At 47.7% G+C, this 22886-nt stretch overlaps 2 protein-coding genes across 2 annotated transcripts; both read right to left on the bottom strand.

Annotated features, from left to right (window-relative positions):
- Positions 1–12481: 12481 nt before the first annotated feature.
- On the bottom strand, positions 12482–13289 carry LOC127316315 (uncharacterized). The gene is made up of 2 exons (XM_051346713.1): positions 12618–13289; positions 12482–12499 (listed from the first exon to the last, which is right to left on the bottom strand). The coding sequence occupies exons 1-2, from the start codon at positions 13287–13289 to the stop codon at positions 12482–12484; spliced, it is 690 nt and encodes a 229-aa protein (XP_051202673.1).
- Positions 13290–14400: 1111 nt separating this feature from the next.
- On the bottom strand, positions 14401–14808 carry LOC139833127 (uncharacterized mitochondrial protein AtMg01250-like). The gene has a single exon (XM_071823298.1). The coding sequence runs from the start codon at positions 14806–14808 to the stop codon at positions 14401–14403; it is 408 nt and encodes a 135-aa protein (XP_071679399.1).
- Positions 14809–22886: the final 8078 nt, after the last annotated feature.

Here is a 22886-nt window from a genome sequence, read left to right on the forward strand (position 1 = left end):
CGGGCCAGCCCAGGCCCGTTAAGGAATATAAGAGAAAAAACATGTGTCGATTTTATGGGGTTTTTTTAGCGGGGGAAAACGGCCTTTTATTAATCAGAGGTAATCGATACATGGAATCCCTCTGGCGGCCTTAGGGCATCTCCAACCAAGCAACCTAAACGGACTCGCTGGACCATTTGGGTGATCGAGCGGACACGCGGACAGCGACCCGCGTCTGCGTGTCCGCTTGGGTCGCACGCTGCGTCCAACACGCGGATGCAGCGCATAATCGAAGATATAGAAAAACAAAAGTAAAAAATACAAATTTAAACGAAATTTGATTAACCATATACCCTATTTTGGGCAAATTTGTACATAGCCCTATTTTGGGTAAATAACTAACAAAAGAAGCCCTCTATATGGGCTTTAAAATTTAAACTAAAAACCCTATGTTAGGGTTTTGTCGACGGCGTGATGGCCGCCGGTGCGCCGCCTAGCCCCTGTGGGCGTTGTCGGCGTCGTCGTCGGCGTCGACGACGTCCCCGGGCGGCGAGGCATTGTTGTGGCTCGAGCGCGTCGGGGACTCCGGCCACGGAGACCACATGGCCTCCTCCCGGGCCGAGTGGGGGTCCGGAGCCACCCGAGGAAGCGGCGGCTCACGGAGCAGCGCCTCCTCCCTGAGGTGCTGCTCCCTCTCCTGCCAGGCACGGCGCCTGGCCTTCTGGCGCCGCTCCTCCTCCGCGCGGCGCCTGGCCTCCTCCCGCCGCGCCGCTTCCTCCTCCTCCCGTCGCGCCTGGCGGGCCTGGGCGTACAGCTCCCAGGCCTCGGCTTCCTCCACCTCCTACCAGGCCGCTTCCTCCATCTCGGAGGTGCGAATGGCCGCATGGAGGTGCGGCCATTTCGCGTCCTCCTTCGCCGCCGAGATGAGCAGCGCGGCGCGGAGGTCGGGGTCCTCCTCCGAGGACTCGGGCTTGGGCTCGAGCAGCAGCGGCGGTGGTTGCGGCAATGCCGCGCCGCCGCGGGCGGCCTCTCCGATGTGGAGGCCGCCTCGGTTTCCTCCGGATGGCCGCAGCGTCGTCGGAGGACAGCGGCTGCTGCTCGCCTCCTCGCCGTTGGCTCCGGGAGCGAACCGTCGCTTCGGGGCCATAGCGGCTGTTTCGCTCGGGGAGTGGAGTGGGGACTGGAGTGGAGGGACAGATCCCCTCCAGTCCACATTTAATAGCCTCCCCGGTCACCGACAGGTGGGCCCAAGGGAGACGATGCGACAAGCGCCCGGACGCGAGCGGACGCCGCGTGCCATCCGCGGCCACGCAAACGTAGCCCAGATTTGGGCCGGGTTTGCGTCGTTCCGGACGCCGCGGACGTCCGCTTTTGCGGTGCGTTCCCGCGTTGGGCCGCTTTTTTGTCCGGCTCGACCCATCCGGACGCGCGGGCGCGGGATGGGTCGCCCCGTTGGAGATGCCCTTAGAGCATCTCTACTCGTTTGGCCTCCCCACGCCGAAATCCGGACGAAACAACCGCCGGATTGGACGAAATTAATTTGTGGGGAGAACCATATTTCCAGTCGTCCACCCGGAGTTCGGCGGACAAAGTCGAAATTCAAACAAATCGTCGTCCCGCTACAAATACGGCCAGATCGGCAAAAGGATCAGCCACAGATTGGCAATCGGAGGGAAATTAAACTGAAACAGGGGAGTCGGCAGTCCCGTCTGGCACGGTGGTGTCTGACGGCCCAGTTTCCTCACACGCTGTGGTCGAAGCGGCGGCCGATGTCGCTGCGGCGGCAGTCGACATCGAAGCGGCGGCGGTCGACATCGTAGACGGTGAGGACGACGAGGTAGGAGCCGGAGACGATGAAGCACTGGCTGGAGTGGGTCGGAGGATGTCGGTGCGATAGCCCGCGTACCAAATCCTTGTCTCCTCGTCCATCAGGTCCGTGTTGCCGCCCATCAGAAACGCCAAGTCTGTGTTCCTCTTCTTTGCCGCTGCCGTCGTCTTCAGCAGGGCGATCCGGGCGCCTTGGTTGGCGAGCATCTCCCTCCACCTGCCGTCGAACTTGTCGTCCCTCCCGGCGGCATGCGTCCTCGCGTCGGCCTAGCACTTGTCAAACGACGCGTGCAGCCTCTCGGCTGGATGGCCCATCTTTTTGAGATCTTTGAGCTTCTTCTGGCCGAGTTCCGGAGCGTCGGGGTTGTACTGTTCGGTTTTGCTCTTGGAGAGGCTCGTGCGGGTTTCCGTCCACTTCTCGCACTCCTCGATGCGGGAGAAGACGTTCAGGAACTTGAACGTCAAGCTGGTGTCGTCGTGGTACATGTCGAAAGCACGGTGCACCTGGCGAAAAAGAGGACGGCGAGACGGGTCAGCTCACGGCGATCAATACATGCAGGGTCGACGGAGGAGCCATGGCGCGTGAGCATGCATACCTTGGCTTCAAAGTTGTGGCCGCTCACCGGCCGTTTTTTGATCTCCTCTTGTATGCCGTGCCATTTGCTGCACACCGTCTGTATGATCCCCCAATGGGTGGCCATGGCCTTGTCTCCCCGGTTCATGATCGTCTTGTTGAAGTAGGGATCGACAAGCTTGCGCTCGTCGAACGCCTGCTTCACTCGAAGCCAATATGTGTCGTATGACTGATTCGCCCCGGTTATGCCGTTCATGGACACGGTCATCCAAGCTTCGGCGAGGCACTCCTCTTCCTTCACCGTCCATTTGATCCGCGGTTCGGCAGGCGGCGAGTCCTTCTTCCTCTTCTTCTTTCCCTTCGGCAGGTTGGCGTCGGCGACCCCGACTTGAGTTGGTTCTTCCTCTTCTTCTTCTTCTTCTTCTTCTTTGACGGCTTGGCTTCCGTCGGCCACGTCCTCCACCCACTCGTTGCGCGCCGCGACAGTTGCCGTCGCCCTCACCTCCTCTTGCGTGAAGAACCCCGGGCTCGCAGCGGCGGCCATGGAGCCGGAGTTGATCATCTCGTTCATCACCTCGTCGCTCAGCGCCGCTGTCGCACCGAACGGGAGTGGCCCTCGTCGCAGGGTTGGCGAGATGCCCTCCTCGTACTGGTTCTCGTTCAGGTTGCCGCCGGCGAGCTCTGGCGGCGACGGCGTGAACCTGGACATTTGGCTGTAGGTGGCCTCTTGGAACATGGCAGGCGACGACGGCGAGAAGCTCGAAGGGGAGAAAGTCGACGGGGAACTGCTTGTACCTTTGTGTCGGCCATTGGCCGGGGAACATGGCGCCGCCGCCTCCGCGAGCATGGCCCATGCTCATGGCCATGGAGACCTTCCTCGCTTGTTCGTCCTCTGCCGCCGCCCTCTTCGCGGAGAGTTTTTTCTCCCTCTCCGCCCTGCCGCTTGTTTCGATCTGGCGCCGAAGCTCGTCCACCGCCCACTGTGCGTTGGACACACCCGGAGGCCGCTCCTTCTTCGCCCGCGCCTTCCTCGACTTCGGCGGCATGGTGGTGGACGAGAAAGACGAGGAGGAGAATGGAGATGCCTACACAAATTCGGCGGGAGAGAATGTAGGATAACGTTGCATAGAAAACAAAAATTTTCCTACCGCGAACACGAAATCCAAGCCAAGATGCAATCTAGAAGACGGTAGCAACGAGGGGATTAACGAGTCTCACCCTTGAAGAGATTCCAAAGCCTACAAGATGAGGCTCTTGTTGCTGCGGTAGATGCTCACTTGCCACTTGCAAAAGCGCGTAGAAGATCTTGATCACGATCGGTTCCGGCGCCACGAACGGGCAGCACCTCCGTACTCGGTCACACGTTCGGTTGTTGATGAAGACAACGTCCACCTCCCCGTTCCAGCGGGCAGCGGAAGTAGTAGCTCCTCTTGAATCCAACAGCACGACGGCGTGGTGTTGGTGGTGGTGGAGAAATCCGGCGGAGCTTCGCTAAGCGTGCGGGAATTGGAGGAGCGGGGCGGCTAGGGTTTGGGAGGGGGTGGCCGGCCACTCTAAGGGGGTCGGCCAGGCTGTGGTCTTGGGGTGGCCGGCCCCCTCCCCTTGGCCCCTCATTATATAGGTGGATCCCCAAGAGTTGGTCTCCAAGTCTTCGAATAAGACCCGAACCAAAAACCTTCCATATGGTGGGGAAACCTAGCCAAGCTAGGACTCCCACTAGAGGTGGGAGTTCCACCTCCCATATGGGGGGGGGTGGCCGGCCCCCTAAGGGGGAGTCCACTTGGGACTCCTCCCCCACTAGGGCTGGCCGGCCATGGAGGTGGAGTCCCATGTGGACTCCACCTTCCTTGGTGGTTTCTTCCGGACTTTTCTAGAACCTTCTAGAACCTTCCATAGAACCTTCCGCGTCAATTTTATTCACATAAAATGACATCCTATATATGAATCTTATTCTCCGGACCATTCCGGAACTCCTCGTGATGTCCGGGATCTCATCCGGGACTCCGAACAAATATTCGAACTCCATTCCATATTCAAGTTCTACCATTTCAACATCCAACTTTAAGTGTGTCACCCTACGGTTCGCGAACTATGCGGACATGGTTGAGTACTCACTCTGACCAATAACCAATAGCGGGATCTGGAGATCCATAATGGCTCCCACATATTCAACGATGACTTTAGTGATCGAATGAACCATTCACATACGATACCAATTCCCTTTGTCACGCGATATTTTACTTGTCCGAGGTTTGATCTTCGGTATCACTCTATACCTTGTTCAACCTCGTCTCCTGACAAGTACTCTTTACTCGTACCGTGGTATGTGGTCTCTTATGAACTTATTCATATGCTTGCAAGACATTAGACGACATTCCACCGAGAGGGCCCAGAGTATATCTATCCGTCATCGGGATGGACAAATCCCACTGTTGATCCATATGCCTCAACTCATACTTTCCGGATACTTAATCCCACCTTTATAACCACCCATTTACGCAGTGGCGTTTGATGTAATCAAAGTACCTTTCCGGTATAAGTGATTTACATGATCTCATGGTCATAAGGACTAGGTAACTATGTATCGAAAGCTTATAGCAAATAACTTAATGACGAGATCTTATGCTACGCTTAATTGGGTGTGTCCATTACATCATTCATACAATGATATAACCTTGTTATTAATAACATCCAATGTTCATGATTATGAAACTAATCATCCATTAATCAACAAGCTAGTTAAGAGGCATACTAGGGACTCTTTGTTGTTTACATATCACACATGTATCAATGTTTCAGTTAATACAATTATAGCATGGTATATAAACATTTATCATAAACATAAAGATACATAATAACCACTTTTATTATTGCCTCTTGGGCATATCTCCAACAGTCTCCCACTTGCACTAGAGTCAATAATCTAGATTACATTGTAAGATACCTAACACCCATGGCATTCTGATGTTGGTCATGCTTTGCCCTAGGGAGAGCTTTAGTCAACGGATCTGCTACATTCAGATCAGTGTGTACTTTGCAAATCTTTACTTCTCCATCTTCGATGTACTCGCGAATCGAGTGGTAACGCAGCTTGATATGCTTCAGCCTCTTGTGTGACCTTGGCTCTTGTGCGACCTTGGCTCTTGTGCATTGGCGATGGCACCCATGTTATCACAGTAAATGATTAATGGGTCCAATGCACTAGGAACCACACCGAGCTCTACAATGAACCTCTTCATCCATACCGCTTCTGATGAAGCCTCTGAAGCCGCTATGTACTCTGATTCTGTTGAAGACTTCGCCACCGTGCACTGCTTCGAGCTTGCCCAGCTTACTGCAGCACCATTCAATATAAACACGTACCCGTGACCGTGACTTAGAGTCATCGGGATCGGTGTTCCAACTTGCATCGGTGTAACTTGTTACAACGAGCTCTTGGTCACCTCCATAACAAAGAAACATATCCTTAGTTCTTTTCAAGTACTTCAGGATATTCTTGACCGCTGTCCAGTGTTCCATTCCTGGATCACTTTGATATCTGCTAGTCAAACTAACAGCATGTGCTATATCCGGTCTAGTACATAGCATGGCATACATGATAGAGCCTACTGCCGAGGCATAGGGGATCTGACTCATCCTTTCTCTTTCTTCTGCTGTAGCCGGACCTTGAGTCTTACTCAAGACCTTGCCTGGTAACATAGGCAAGAATCCTTTCTTACTTTCGTCCATTCTAAACTTCTTTAGAATCTTGTCCAGGTATGTACTCTGTGATAGCCCTATTAGGCGTCTTGATCTATCTCTATAAATCTTGATGCCTAATATATACGATGCTTCACCAAGGTCTTTCATTGAAAAACTATTATTCAAATAACCTTTAACACTGCTTAATAGTTCTATATCATTCCCGATCAATAATATGTCATCTACATATAATATCAGGAATGCTACAGAGCTCCCACTCACTTTCTTGTAAATACAGGCCTCTCCATGACATTGTATAAACCCGAAGTCTTTGATCACCTTATCAAAACGTCGGTTCCAACTTCTTGATGCTTGCTTCAGTCCATAGATTGAACGCTGAAGTTTGCATACTTTGTCAGCATTTTTAGGATCGACAAAACCTTTGGGTTGTACCATATACAACTCTTCCTCAATGTCTCCATTAAGGAACGCCGTTTTGACATCCATCGCCAAATCTCATAATCGAAAAATGCAGCTATTGCTAACAAAATCCTCACAGACTTTAGCTTCGCTACAGGTGAGAAAGTCTCATCGTAGTCAACTCCTTGAATTTGTCGGAAACCCTTTGCGACAAGTCGAGCTTTATAGACAGTAATATTACCATCAGCATCTGTTTTTCTCTTGAAAATCCATTTATTCTCGACAGCCTTTCGGCTATCAGGTAAGTCTACCAAAGTCCATACTTTGTTATCATACATGGATCCCATTTCGGATTTCATGGCTTCTTGCCATTTGTTGGAATCTGGGCTCATCATCGCTTCTTCATACGTCGCAGGGTCCTCATCATTGTTATCTACAATCATGACATTTAGACAAGGATCATACCAATCAGGAGTGGCACGTTCCCTTGTCGATCTGCGAGGTTCAGTAGTTTCCTCGTTCGAAGTTTCATGATCATTATCATTAGCTTCCTTTGTTGCCGGTGTAGGCGGTACAGGTACAACTTCCGATCGCGCTACTCTCGATCAACGAGTATAGATTCATCAATCTCATCGAGTTCTACTTTTCTTCCAGTCACTTCTTTAGTGAGAAATTCTTTCTCAAGAAAGGTTCCGTTCTTAGCAACAAAGATTTTGCCTTCGGATCTGTGATAGAAAGTGTACCCTATAGTTTCCTTAGGGTATCCTATGAAGACGCATTTCTCCGCTTTGGGTTCTAGCTTGTCCGGTTGTAACTTCTTTACATAGGCTTCGCAACCCCAAACTTTTAGGAACGACAGCTTAGGTTTCTTATTAAACCATAATTCATACGGTGTCGTTTCAACGGATTTTGATGGTGCTCTATTTAAAGTGAATGCGGCTGTCTCTAATGTATAACTCCAAAAAGATAACGGCAAATCAGTAAGAGACATCATAGAACGAACCATATCTAAGAGAGTTCGATTACGACGTTCGGACACACCGTTTTGTTGAGGTGTTCCCGGCGGAGTCAATTGTGAAAGTATTCCGCATTTCTTTAAATGCATGCCAAACTCATAACTCAGATATTCACCTCCGCGATCAGATCGTAGAAATTTGATCTTCTTGTTACGTTGATTTTCTACTTCACTTTGGAATTCCTTAAACTTCTCGAAAGTTTCGGATTTATGTTTCATGAAATAGATATACCCATATCTACTCAGATCATCTGTGAAGGTTAGAACATAACGATAACCACCGCGCGATGCTACGCTCATTGGTCCGCACACATCGGTATGTATGATTTCCAATAAGTCAGTAGCTCGCTCCATCATACCAGAAAATGGAGTCTTAGTCATTTTTCCCATTAGACATGCTTCGCATCTATCAAGTGACTCAAAGTCAAGTGATTCAAGTAATCCATCAGTATGGAGTTTCTTCATGCGTTTCACTCCAATATGACCAAGACGACAGTGCCACATATAAGTAGAATTATCATTCAATTTAATTCGCTTAGCATCAATGTTATGTATATGTGTATCACTACTATCGAGATCTAACAGAAATAAGCCATTCTTTTCAGGTGCTCGACCATAAAAGATATTATTCATAAAAATAGAACAACCATTATTCTCAGACTTGAATGAATAACCGTCTTGCATTAAACAAGATCCAGATATAATGTTCATGCTCAACGCGGGTACAAAATAACAATTATTTAGGCTTAAAACTAATCCCGAAGGTAGATGTAGAGGAAGTGTGCCGACAGCGATCACATCGACTTTGGATCCATTTCCAACGCGCATCGTCACTTCATCTTTCAGTAGTCTTCGTTTATTCTTTAGTTCCTGTTTCGAGTTACAAATATGAGCAACCGAACCAGTATCAAATACCCAGGTACGAGAACCAGTGAGATAAACATCTATAACATGTATATCAGATATACCTTCTTTCTTCTTCTTGACAAGGCCGCTCTTTAGATCCGCCAAATACTTGGAGCAATTACGCTTCCAGTGTCCCTTCTCCTTGCAGTAATAGCACTCAGCATCAGGCTTAGGGCCGTTCTTAGGTTTCATAGGAGGTGTGGTAACTTTCTTGCCACCCTTCTTGAATTTTCCCTTAGACTTGCCCTGTTTCTTGAAACTGGTGGTCTTGTTGACCATCAACACTTGGTGCTCTTTCTTGATCTCAATCTCAGCAGCTTTAAGCATGGCAAAGAGTTCAGGTAACTCTTTGTTCATGTTCTGCATATTGTAGTTCATCACAAAGTTCTTGTAACTAGGTGGCAGTGATTGAAGGATACGATTAATCCCCAGTCTGTTAGGAATAACTATTTCCAAGTCACTGAGTTTCTTTGCATGCCCGGTCATGGCGAGCATGTGCTCACTAACGGAGCTACCTTCTTCCATCATGCAGCTGAAAAATTGTTTCGATGCTTCATAGCATTCCACGGCCGCATGAGTTTCAAAAATAGTCTTTAACTCTTTCATCAACTCATGAGGATCGTGGTGCTCAAAACGTTTTTGAAGATCGGATTCCGCATCGCATAGGATGGCACACTGAACTTGAGAGTACCGAGTTTTCCGAGTCGCGTAAACATTCTTTACTTCATCGGTTTCGTTTCTGCTGGAGGGTCACCTAGCGGTGCATCAAGCACATATTGCAGATTTCCGCCGCAGAGGAAGATCCTCACATGACGGAACCGATCGGTGAAGTTGCTACCGTTGCTCTTAAGCTTTTCTTTCTCTAGGAACTGGTTAAAATTGATTGGGGACGCCATATCTACAACATATATTTGCAATAGTTTAGACTAAGTTTATGACAAATTGAGTTCAAATTTTAATTCAACATAATTAAAAATCTAGGTGAACTCCCACTCAAAACAATATCCCTCGCATTGTCTTAGTGATCACACGAACCAAATCCACCGCACCTAAGCCCGATCATTACGAGACAAGGTGTGATTTCAATGGCGAACACTCAAAGTGTTCATCATATCATCCATATGATTCATGCTCTACCTTTCGGTATCACGTGTTCCGAGACCATGTCTGTACATGCTAGGCTCGTCAAGGCCACCTTAGTATCCGCATGTGCAAAACTGTCTTGCACCCGTTGTATGCACTTGTTGATTCTATCACACCCGATCATCACGAGATGCTTCGAAACGACAAGTCTTGGCAACGGTGCTACTAAGGATGAACACTTTATTATCTTGAGATTTTAGTGAGGGATCATCTTATAATGCTACCGTCGCGATCTAAGCAAAATAAGATGCATAAAAGGATTAACATCACATGCAGTTCATATGTGATATGATATGGCCCTTTTGTCTTTGCGCCTTTGATCTTCATCTCCAAAGCACGGACATGATCTCCATCATCTTCGGGCATGATCTCCATCATCGTTGGCGTAGCGTCAAGGTCAATGGCGCCGTCTTCATGATTGTTCTCCATGTAGCAACTATTACAACTACTTTGAAATACTACTCAACATGAAATTTAAAGACAACCATAAGGCTCCTGCCGGTTGCCACAATACAATAATGATCATCTCATACATATTCATCATCATATCATGGCCATATCACATCACCAAAACCCCAAAAACAAGTTAGACGTCTCTAATTTGGTTTGCATATTTTACGTGGTTTAGGGTTTTCGAGAGAGATCTAATCTACCTACGAACATGAACCACAACGTTGATACTAATGTTGTCAATAGAAGAGTAAATTGAATCTTCACTATAGTAGGAGAGACAGACACCCGCAAAGCCTCTTATGCAATACAAGTTGCATGTCGAACGAGGAACAAGTCTCATGAACGCGGTCATGTAAAGTTAGTCCGAGCCGCTTCATCCCACTATGCCACAAAGATGCAAAGTACTCAAACTAAAGATAACAAGAGCATCAACGCCCACAAACCATTGTGTTCTACTCGTGCAACCATCTATGCATAGACACGGCTCTGATACCACTGTAGGATAACGTTGCATAGAAAACAAAAATTTTCCTACCGCGAACACGAAATCCAAGCCAAGATGCAATCTAGAAGACGGTAGCAACGAGGGGATTAACGAGTCTCACCCTTGAAGAGATTCCAAAGCCTACAAGATGAGGCTCTTGTTGCTGCGGTAGATGTTCACTTGCCGCTTGCAAAAGCGCGTAGAAGATCTTGATCACGATCGGTTCCGGCGCCACGAACGGGCAGCACCTCCGTACTCGGTCACACGTTCGGTTGTTGATGAAGACGACGTCCACCTCCCCGTTCCAGCGGGCAGCGGAAGTAGTAGCTCCTCTTGAATCCGACAGCACGACGGCGTGGTGTTGGTGGTGGTGGAGAAATCCGGCGGAGCTTCGCTAAGCGTGCGGGAATTGGAGGAGCGGGGCGGCTAGGGTTTGGGAGGGGGTGGCCGGCCACTCTAAGGGGGTCGGCCAGGCTGTGGTCTTGGGGTGGCCGGCCCCCTCCCCTTGGCCCCTCATTATATAGGTGGATCCCCAAGAGTTGGTCTCCAAGTCTTCGAATAAGACCCGAACCAAAAACCTTCCATATGGTGGGGAAACCTAGCCAAGCTAGGACTCCCACTAGAGGTGGGAGTTCCACCTCCCATATGGGGGGGTGGCCGGCCCCCTAAGGGGGAGTCCACTTGGGACTCCTCCCCCACTAGGGCTGGCCGGCCATGGAGGTGGAGTCCCATGTGGACTCCACCTTCCTTGGTGGTTTCTTCCGGACTTTTCTAGAACCTTCTAGAACCTTCCATAGAACCTTCCGCGTCAATTTTATTCACATAAAATGACATCCTATATATGAATCTTATTCTCCGGACCATTCCGGAACTCCTCGTGATGTCCAGGATCTCATCCGGGACTCCGAACAAATATTCGAACTCCATTCCATATTCAAGTTCTACCATTTCAACATCCAACTTTAAGTGTGTCACCCTACGGTTCGCGAACTATGCGGACATGGTTGAGTACTCACTCTGACCAATAACCAATAGCGGGATCTGGAGATCCATAATGGCTCCCACATATTCAACGATGACTTTAGTGATCGAATGAACCATTCACATACGATACCAATTCCCTTTGTCACGCGATATTTTACTTGTCCGAGGTTTGATCTTCGGTATCACTCTATACCTTGTTCAACCTCGTCTCCTGACAAGTACTCTTTACTCGTACCGTGGTATGTGGTCTCTTATGAACTTATTCATATGCTTGCAAGACATTAGACGACATTCCACCGAGAGGGCCCAGAGTATATCTATCCGTCATCGGGATGGACAAATCCCACTGTTGATCCATATGCCTCAACTCATACTTTCCGGATACTTAATCCCACCTTTATAACCACCCATTTACGCAGTGGCGTTTGATGTAATCAAAGTACCTTTCCGGTATAAGTGATTTACATGATCTCATGGTCATAAGGACTAGGTAACTATGTATCGAAAGCTTATAGCAAATAACTTAATGACGAGATCTTATGCTACGCTTAATTGGGTGTGTCCATTACATCATTCATACAATGATATAACCTTGTTATTAATAACATCCAATGTTCATGATTATGAAACTAATCATCCATTAATCAACAAGCTAGTTAAGAGGCATACTAGGGACTCTTTGTTGTTTACATATCACACATGTATCAATGTTTCAGTTAATACAATTATAGCATGGTATATAAACATTTATCATAAACATAAAGATACATAATAACCACTTTTATTATTGCCTCTTGGGCATATCTCCAACAGAGAATGGGGATATGCAAGCAAATTGGAGGGAAATCGATAGGATTTGGCGGTCCTGTCGCCGACTACGAAATCGCCGGATGGATGAAGGGCCAAATCCGGACGAAATCGAGGAACCGGGGGCGCAACTGGGCCGAATTTCGCCGTCCGGATGGGAAAACGTCGCTCGGGGGCCTCGTCGGGGAGACGAGTGGAGATGCTCTTACTAGCCGCACCCGGCGGCCTGGTTCATCATAAACTGCACTTCTAACTAAACAGTGTGCTTCTTTATTTGAAATCCTAGCTTCGTGGCGGAACTCAAGAGCATCAAAATCGCCCTTAGATTCCTTGATCTCTCTCACAATGTGAGCGTAACTTCCGAGTGTCCCCTCATCCAGGCTAGTGACAACATTCTTACAGTATGTTGCCACCATAACCCTGCGGCCGTGTATGTCTTTGGCCAGGGCGCAGGCCTCCCTGCACGCCAACGCCTCCAGGATCTCAGCGCTAGACTTTCCAGGGAACACGAGCGTCGATGCCCCAGCGAACATTCCATCCTCCGTTCTGGCTATCGCCGCCACCGTGCCACAGCGTCCATTCTTCCCCACCGCGGCGTCAACATTGATCTTGATCATCCCCCTTGGTGGCAGGATCCATCCCAGCGCCCGCTGCTCAGTGACGGTAGATGGTTCCTTCTTCCTAAGTTCCTTGCACTGTTTCAAGTCCGTTACAAACCTCTCCACGGACAAGTGAACCGACAGAGGGCTCTGAAAAATCTGTTCATGGATCGCCTTCCTTCTGGCGTGCCAGATGGCCCATAGCGTAACCAGCACCGTCGTGAGATCACCATGCTTCAAGGTTTTGATCAATCCTGCAATCCACGCCCTTGCATCGCCATCGTCTGAATTGCTGACGTGCTCCGTTACTTCTTCATCCAACAATGCCCACACACATTGGGACATCGAACAATCCAGCAGAGTGTGCCGCCAAGAGTCACATGCGCCACACAGCTGGCAGCGGTCATCGTCCGCCATCCCCCGTCTATGCCTCAACACATTCGACGGCAAAGACTGCTTGGCTAGTCTCCAAAGAATGAACCTAATTTTAGACGGAACTTGGGGTTTCCAAATCAAGCTCCATTCCTTCGTTATTCCCGCCTCGTTCGAGCTCGTGGCCCTGCTATCCAGCCACGCCTCTCGCTTCTCCCGTGTATCGACCAACATGCGATATGCCGAACGCACGGAGAATACGCCCTTTCGCTCATAGTGCCAAGCCCAGAATTCATCGTGTCTCCTGCTGGATATAGGAATCTCCTTAATCACGTCAACATCCATCGGTAAGAAAGCATTCCCTGAGCTTCTCCTCGTTCCAAGTTGCAGAGCTCGAGTTGATAAATTCGTCCACTGCGTGAGGCGGATTCCTGGCCAGACAAGCCATAGGCCGAAGCATCTCATCCCTCGGTAGCCAATTGTCATTGCACGGGTCCGTTTGCTCCCCCGTGCCAATCCTCCTCACCAAACCTTGCTTAAGGACTTGTATTCCTTTGTGAACCCCACGCCACACCTGAGATGGGGAAGAGCCAATCTCGGCTTGCATCATGTCTATGTCAGGGAAGTATTTAGCCTTCAAGATCCTTACACTCAATGCCGACGGGTTCTGTAGCATGTGCCACCCCTGGCGTGCAAGGAGAGCCAAATTGAATAGCTCCATGTCCTTAAACCCTAAGCCTCCCAAGCTCTTTGGTTTGCACATCTCTCTCCAGGAAACCCAACAAGGCTTTCTCTCGCCTTCGCGACTCCCCCACCAGAATTTCCGAATCAGAGCATTTATATGATTACACAGTCCTTTTCGCAAAAGGAAACACGCCATAGAGAAAATCGGCACAGCTTGGGCCACCGACTTAATCAGTATGTCTTTCCCTCCCGCCGATAAGAGCCATTCCATCCACCCTTGGATTTTATCCCAGATTCTATCTTTGATGTGTTTGAAAGCTCTCCCTCTTGAACGCCCCACATCAGTAGGCATTCCAAGGTACTTTTCCTGGAGTGTCTCATTCTGAACTCCCAGGACAGTTTTCACCGCCTCCTTCATCCCGTTCGGGCATCCTTTGCTAAATAAGATAGCAGATTTATCCCGATTAATCCGCTAGCCTGACGCCATACAATACCGATCCAGAATATATTGGATCTTCTCTGCACTCTCCATATCCGCTTTGAATAGCAACAGGCTGTCATCTGCATAGAGAAGGTGGCTGACCGCCGGAGCGGTGGGCTCCACCTTTAGTCCGTGTAGCTCCGATGATAAACTGTGGTGTTTTAAAAGGCACGAAAGGCCCTCTGCTGCCAACAAAAACAGATATGGGGAGATAGAGGTCCCCCTGTCGCACCCCTCGTGAGGGAGTGAAAGGCTGTACTTCCCTCCATTGAAGAGGACTTGGAAAGAAACAGTTGTTACTAGCCACATCACCATTCGAACCCATAGCCGGTGGAATCCCATCTTGATCATGACGGCCTCCAGGTAATTCCATTCCAGCATGTCATAAGCCTTGCGCATGTCCAGTTTGAGCGCACAAAAATGATTCTTCTTCGCCTTATTCTGCTTCATGAAATGAAGACGCGGAGATAATGTTGTCCGTAATCATCCTCCCAGGCACAAACGCCGACTGTTCCTCTGCGATTATGTCTGGTAACACCACTTTCAGTGTGTTAGCCATCACCTTGGACGCTATCTTGTATATGACATTGCACAAACTGATAGGTCTGAACTGACCCAACTCCTCCGGGCTCGCTACTTTTGGTATCAAAACAATGAAAGTTTGGTTCACTTCCCTCATATCGTCCACACACCTGAGCACATGAATTACAGCCGAGGTCACTTCTTCTCCACAAATTTCCCAATGGGTCTGGAAAAAATGTGCCGGGAAACCATCCGGGCCCGGCGCTTTTGTAGGAAACATCTGAAAGAGGGCGGTTTTCACCTCTTCCTCCTTGATCGGCTTCAGTAGAGCATCATTCATCTATGCCGACACAGATGAGGGGATCACACTAATAGCCTCCTCCATATTTGAGACCCCTTCGGATGTGTACAGGTTCTCTTAAAAGCTTGTAGTCAAGTTGGCCATCTCTCGATCATCCTCCGTCAACGTACCGTCAGGCCGTTTCAGCCTGTTGATGTGGTTCCGCTTCTTCCGCTGGCTCGCCCTTAGGTGGAAGAAGCGAGTATTCTTGTCCCCCTCAGCTAGCCATTGCACCCTGGACCTTTGTCTCCACATCACTTCTTCCCTTTCGTATAGTGCAATGATCCGCTCAGTAATTTTCGTCTCCTCATATGACGGTTGTACCCGTTGGGGCTCCGCCCATAACACCGCCAGTCTGTCATTCAGTTAGCGTATCTCTCTCTGGACATTGCCAAACGTGTTCCGACCCCGGCTGCCTAGAGATTCGGACACTCGCGTGAGCTTTTCCCGGAGTTGGGACATATTAGTGGCCTTCCCATCCTCCTTCCAAGCATCCTCCATAAAAGGTTTAAACTAGTCGTGAGTTTCCCACATCAGCTCATAGCGAAAGAGCTTCTCCTCTGTCGCTCTCCGCTCCCTCGTTGATTCTCTCCAACGTAGGAAAATCGGTTCAAGGTCAGATGACGCGCCGGTGAGGTTTCGCACAACAACCAATGGGAACCGATCGCACCACTGCGTCGTCGCCAGGGCACGATCGAGATGCACCCTGCAAAACGATCCTCCCGCCACCCGTTTCTCGAAAGTCCAATTGTTGCCCTCATACCCCAGATCAGCCAACTCACACACGTCAACCGTGTCACGAAAACCAGCTATCTGAGCCAAGCTTCTCTCTCCCACACCGTCGTGTTCATGTCGGTGTAGCACTTCGTTGAAATCCCCTATACACATCCATGGCAAAGATGAGGTTGCCCGGATGCGTTTCATCATATCCCACGTCTTGTACCGCTCCGACGTCTGGGCCTCACCATACATGCACGTCAGCCTCCACGGATGGGCCTCCCCTTCAATTATTCGTGCATCTATTTGGTACCGAGAATACGGCGAAATTTCTACCTTTATTTCATTGTTCCAAAAGATACCGAGGCCGCCACTGCGCCCCGTACTACTTACAACAAAACCATTGTCATAACTTAGTGTTCTTTCTAGTGCTTTGATACGTCTCAAACGTATCTATAATTTCTTATGTTCCATGCTAGCTTTATCACAATACTCACATGTTTTATATACACTTTATATCATTTTGATACATTTTCCGGCACTGACCTATTAACAAGATGCCGAAGCGCCAGTTCCTGTTTTCTGCTGTTTTTGGTTTCAGAAATCTTACACATGAAATATTCTCGGAATTGGACGAAACAAAAGCCCACGGTCTTATTTTCCACGGAGCCTTCCAGAAGTCCGAAGAGGAGACGAAGAGGGGCGACGAGGCGGCCACACCCTAGGGGGGCGTGGCCCCACCCCTGGCCACGCCGCCCTATGGGGTGGGCCCCTCGAGCGTCCCCCGACTCTGCCCCTTCGCCTATATAATCTCTCCGTCGTGAAAACCCTAGTACCGAGAGCCACGATACGAGAAAATTTACTGGGACGCCGTCGCCGTCAATCCCATCTCGAGGGATTCTGAAGATCGCCTCCGGCACCCTGCCGGAGAGGGGAATCATCACCGGAGGGCCCTACATCACCATGCCCGCCTCCGGACTGATGCGTGAGTAGTTCATCCTTGTACTATGGGTCCATAGCAGTAGCTAGATGGTTGTCTTCTCCTATTGTGCTATCATGTTTAGATCTTGTGAGCTGCCTATCATGATCAAGATCATCTTATTGTAATGCTACATGTTGTGTTTGTTGGGATCCGATGAATATGGAATACTATGTCAAGTTGATTATCGATCTATCATATATGTGTTATTTATGATCTTGCATGCTCTCCGTTGCTAGTAGAGGCTCTCGCCAAGTTGATACTTGTAACTCCAAGAGGGAGTATTTATGCTCGATAGTGGGTTCATGTCTCCATTGAATCTGGGAGAGTGACAGAAAGTTCTAAGGTTGTGGATGTGTTGTTGCCACTAGGGATAAAACATCAATGCTTTGTCTAAGGATATTTGTATTGTTTACATTACGCACAGTACTTAATGCAATTGTCTGTTGTTTGCAACTTAATACTAGAAGGGTGCGGATGCTAACCCGAAGGTGTACTTTTTAGACATAGATGCGTGCTGGATAGCGGTCTATGTTCTTTTTCGTAATGCCCTAAGTAAATCTCATAGTAGTCATCATGATATGTATGTGCATTGCTATGCCCTCTCTATTTGTCAATTGCCCAACTGTAATTTGTTCACCCAACATGCTATTTATCTTATTGGAGAGACACCACTAGTGAACTGTGGACCCCGGTCCATTCTTTTACATCTGAAATACAATCTACTGCAATCATTGTTCTCTGATGTTCTTTGCAAACAAACATCATTCTCCACACCATACGTTTAATCCTTTGTTTACAGCAAGCCGGTGAGATTGACAATCTCACTATTAAGTTGGGGCAAAGTATTTTGATTGTGTTGTGCAGGTTCCACGTTGGCGCCGGAATCCCTGGTGTTGCGTTGCACTACACTCCTCCACCAACAACCTTCATGTGGCCTTCATCTCCTACTGGTTCGATAACCTTGGTTTCTTACTGAGGGAAAACTTGCTGCTGTACGCATCACATCTTCCTCTTGGGGTTCCCAACGGACGTGTGCTTTACCGTCACAAGCAACTCTTTTTGTGGCGCCGTTGCCGGGGAGACCAAGACACGCTGCAAGGGGAGTCTCTCACATCCAATCTCTTTACTTTGTTTATTGTCTTGCTTTACTTTATTTTATTTTCTGTTTTGTTTGCTTTCTTTATATCAAAAACACAAAAAAATTAGCTACTTGTATTTACTTTATTTAACTTTTGTTTATTTCATCATGCTTCTCCCTAAGTTCACTTTGAAAGATATATCAGTAGGGCGTGGATCTATCATTGGAAGAGATAATATAGAAGAATTTTTCACTCATGTTAGTACAGTTAAAGATTTTGAAGATAGATCCTTGGTAGAACTTGCACCTACTTATGAAATTGCTACTGCCTCTTTAGTGCACATGTTGGAAGCTAGATTAGTTAATTTTAATCCTATAATGCAACATATGTTTCTGTGATATGGAAGAAGGAGAGAAGAAAGATTTTGTTTTAGAAACCCTTCTTAAAGAATTTGGTGATGTAGCTAGAGAAGCTAGAAAAGTCTTTATTCAACATAAGATGCTTGGCTTTTGTACCAATTTTGCAAGTACCCTTGAAAACATGGAAAAAGATAGACTAAAGTACACTAATAAAGTTAATTGTGAGGGGGAGACTAAAGTACCAATACCTTATAAGCTCATAGGAATGCATGAGACACTAGAAAAGAATTTTGATTGGATTGTTCCTGAAAATTTATTTGAAGAGGATAGTAAGCCTAAAAGTAATGAAAGAGGAGCCTCTGAAACTTACATAGATAATGTACAATGCATCGTTGAGAAAACCCCCAACTCTGATAATGATGTTTCTTCTTTTGATAATACTTGATTTACACTTACTGCGCCTAGCTGAAAGGCGTTAAAGAAAAGCACTTATGGGAGACAACCCATTATTTTAATTCTGCAATTTTGTTTTACATTTGAGTCAAGGTGCTTGTTACTACTGTCGTAATACCTTTGTATCTTTACTTTATTGCATTGTTGTGCCAAGTAAAGTCTTTGATAGTAAGGTTGATACTAGATTTGGATTTCTGCGCAGAAACAGATTTCTAGCTGTCACGAATTTCAGTAGATCCCTCTGTAGGAAACTCAGAAAAATCTGCGAAAATTCATGAGTAATCCTCAGATATGTACGAAACTTTCATTAAATTTGAGCTTCTTCATCTGAGCATGTTAAGTGCCTCGAAAAAATTCGTCTTTACGGACTGTTCTGTTTTGACAGATTCTGCCTTTTATTTCGCATTACCTTTTTTACTGTGTTTGAGTGGATTTCTTTGTTCCATTAAATTTCAGTAGCCTTGGGTAATGTCCAGAAGTGTTGGGAATGATTGTGTCCTCTCTGAACATGTGAATTTTTGATTATGCACTAACCCTCTAATGAGATTGTTTTGAGTTTGGTGTGGATGAAGTTTTCACGGATCAAGAGAGGAGGATGATATAATATGATCAAGAAGAGTGAAAAGTCTAAGCTTGGGGATGCCCCCGTGGTTCATCCCTGCATATTTCAAGAAGACTCAAGCATCTAAGCTTGGGGATGCCCAAGACATCCCCTTCTTCATCAACAACTTATCAGGTCACCTCTAGTGAAACTATATTTTTATTCCGTCACATCTTATGTGCTTTACTTGGAGCATATGTATGTTTTTATTTTTGTTTGTGTTTGAATAAAATCGAATCCTAGCATTCCTTGTGTGGGAGAAAGACACGCTCCGCTGTTTCATATTGATGAGGACATCCCATCTCTTGATACAACCGCTGTACCTACAACGACACAAATACAAGGACCAATCACTCGAGCTCGTGCCAAACAACTGAACTATCAGGTACTTTCGTTTCTTGGAACTATTCCTCACATACACGAGAATATGATGCTGCCTAAATCAGATATGTTTGTTACTCTTAGGAATGATGGACCAAGCATGGATGAGGAGGACACGCATTGGAGCATGATCACACATGGAGGAGATGGCATCAAGCACTTGAGGATTGAAGATGATGCCACAAGTGGAGATTTCAGGACTTTGAAGCCACCATAAGAAGAGATGAAGACATGGACGAAATATAGAGTTCTCCACTTCATAATTTCGTCCATAGCATAATATGGTGCTGCGTCACCTTTAGTTTTGGGCCAGGCCCATGTCATTTTCGCAGGAATTAAGTCAGCCACTTTTTAGAGTCCGTATTGAAGGGGGAAAGGTCTTCTAGGGTTTGGTTCGGCCACCACATGTATGGCTGGCCGAAACCCCACCTTTTCCTCCTTTAAATACCCCCATAGCCGACACGTTTAGACTCGGATTTTGATTAGACTAAAAGTTAGCCATTGCTGCAACTCTCGTGTACTTCTTTTGAGGCCAACGCCCAGAACAAGACCGACTATTCGGAATCCCACCTTATTCAATAAAGCTTTCATCTTTCATCCGCAATATTCTGATTGCATCATTAGTTCTTACTTGTTCTCGATTTCAGGTAGGAATTAAGACCCTCGCTGGTCAGGCTGATCGTGCATCCGCAAGATCAGTAACTCCCGGAGATTGTCCTAGCGATTGCATTGGCGCACGAGCTTTGCACGTGTAGTCGGATCGTCAAGCACGAACTCCACCAACAAATCGATCTATCCTCGTCTCATCGAAAGATCGGCCACCTTTGCCCTATCAAGTGGTATCAGATTTCAGGTTGCTCGGTGAGATTTTACAGTTTTCGTAGTATAGATTGCATCTGCCATCATACCCATAAACCACGAAAAAGCCAAAAATACTGTTAGGTCGTATAGATCATCGTCCCATAAACCCCCTGCCACGACTTGCATTGTCTTTTCAGTTTTGCATAGTTGAAATTGTGTCTGCATCTTCGTGTCGAGTTGCTGGTCTTAGCGTCTAGTTCCTTTAGAGTTTCGAGTTCTGGTCATATTAGTCACGCCGCCGCCGCCCACTCGCACCATACGCAGATCACCGTCATATACACCCACCATATACTTCCGCCACTGCCAGATACATCCACCATATACGTCCGCCACTTCCATATACACCCACCATATACTTCCGCCACTGCCAGATACATCCACCATATACACCCGCCAGATTGTTTCCGCCATAGACATATACATCTGCCATATACCCTGTATCCTACCGCGACACGGATTCGTGCTGTGTCTCTGCCGCGACAGAGCCCGTGTAGAATTAGGTTTTATTGTTTTTCCTATTTAGCTGTTACCTTCTAATATCATCTTGCGCTGCAGAAAAAAATTTCCGTGAGTTAAGTTTCGGCCGCCAGTAAAGAATTGGAAGGAGAGCAAAAAAAAAAAAAAAAAAAAAAAAAAGTCTGGAAACGCTTCCGAAAAAATTTTCTGGCTACATTGGTTTTTCACTTTGGCGATCACTTTTCGCCACTGGCCGTTATAGCGACATTTTTTTTTGGCGCCAGCGCGCTTTCCGGAGCACCCCCGAAATTTCGACAAAAAAATTTTCTGAGGCTATACTGTTTTTAGACCTTGGGGATCAGTTTGCGACACTTGCCATCATAGTGATTTTTCGCACCTCGCGTCGCCACCTCATCGCCACCTCATCGCTGCTAGTTGCTTGTGTGCCGCGCCGTGACCTCGCTAGTGTTCTAGGCTCGCGTCTCTAGTACGGTCTAGCCTAGGACCAGCACAGTACCGTCGTTGAGCATACTTTCAATATTGCATTGCTGTTTTGACAATTGCTGTTTTGCTACCATATATAAGCCATCCTACAGCTCCACATATTGTCTCCACGTGCTTTGTGTCGACACCTGGTAATCGCTTTGGCACTCTTTGGAGACGCTGATCCTTGCTGGTTGTTACATCGCCTTCCTCCTGTTTGGTAAGAACTTGTAAGAGCTTTGTATTTTGCTTGACGAATTGCGCGTGAACCACCATATTCCGTAGTTTTGTAGGCATATACATTTGTGCTTTTGTCTGTCCTAACCATGTCAGGACCAGTTGATCCGACCGCTGTTGACCCGGCCAAGATGACGCCTGAGCAGTTACATGCTCACTTCACCCACCTTTTGGGCGGGCATGCACGCGACACCGATGCGCGCATTGGTGACGTGGATGCCAAACTCACCGACGCGCTGGACAAGCTGGATGGCCTCGAGGCAGCTTTCAACTCCAAGCTCGACGCCAAGTTCCAGGAGCTTCTGACTCGGTTACCGCCGCCTCGCGCCAACGTGCAACGCCGCGCACGCCGCGTTCCTCGTGCGGACATTCCTGCGGGTACCGCTCCTGCTGCAGCAGCCGCACATGACGCGCCTTCTGATGAAGGCTACGAAGATTATGAAGGGGACGCAGACGAGCTGGTAGATGAGAACGTACTGGACGGCGAAGAAGTCCAACAACCTGCACCTGGTCGTCCACGGCAGCTGAACCGCAATGCTCGACCACCTCCACGTCCGGTACGTAATGATGATGATCATGTTGCTAAACTGAAACTGAATATTCCGCCATTTGAGGGTAAATATAATCCTGATGCATATCTTACATGGGAATTGGAAGTAGAACAACGCTTTGCATGTTTAAAATACCCTGATCACTTGCGTGTTAGTGCTGCTACTTGTGAGTTCACAGATTTTGCATCTATTTGGTGGTCTGAATATTGTCGAACACATGCAGCAAATATTCCTGCTACCTGGGTTGGGTTAAAACTTGCTATGCGTACTCGTTTTGTTCCTCCACATTATCAACGTGATTTGCTGAAAAAATTGTCTCGCTTAGAACAAGGAAAAAATTCTGTAGAAGACTATTATCAAGAATTGCAAACTGGCATGATTCGCTGTGGTATTGTAGAGGATAATGAGGCTATGCTTGCACGTTTCTTTGGTGGTTTGAATAAAGAGATTCAGCA

This window comes from Lolium perenne, chromosome 7, assembly GCF_019359855.2.
Source record: "Lolium perenne isolate Kyuss_39 chromosome 7, Kyuss_2.0, whole genome shotgun sequence".
NCBI lineage: Eukaryota > Viridiplantae > Streptophyta > Magnoliopsida > Poales > Poaceae > Lolium > Lolium perenne.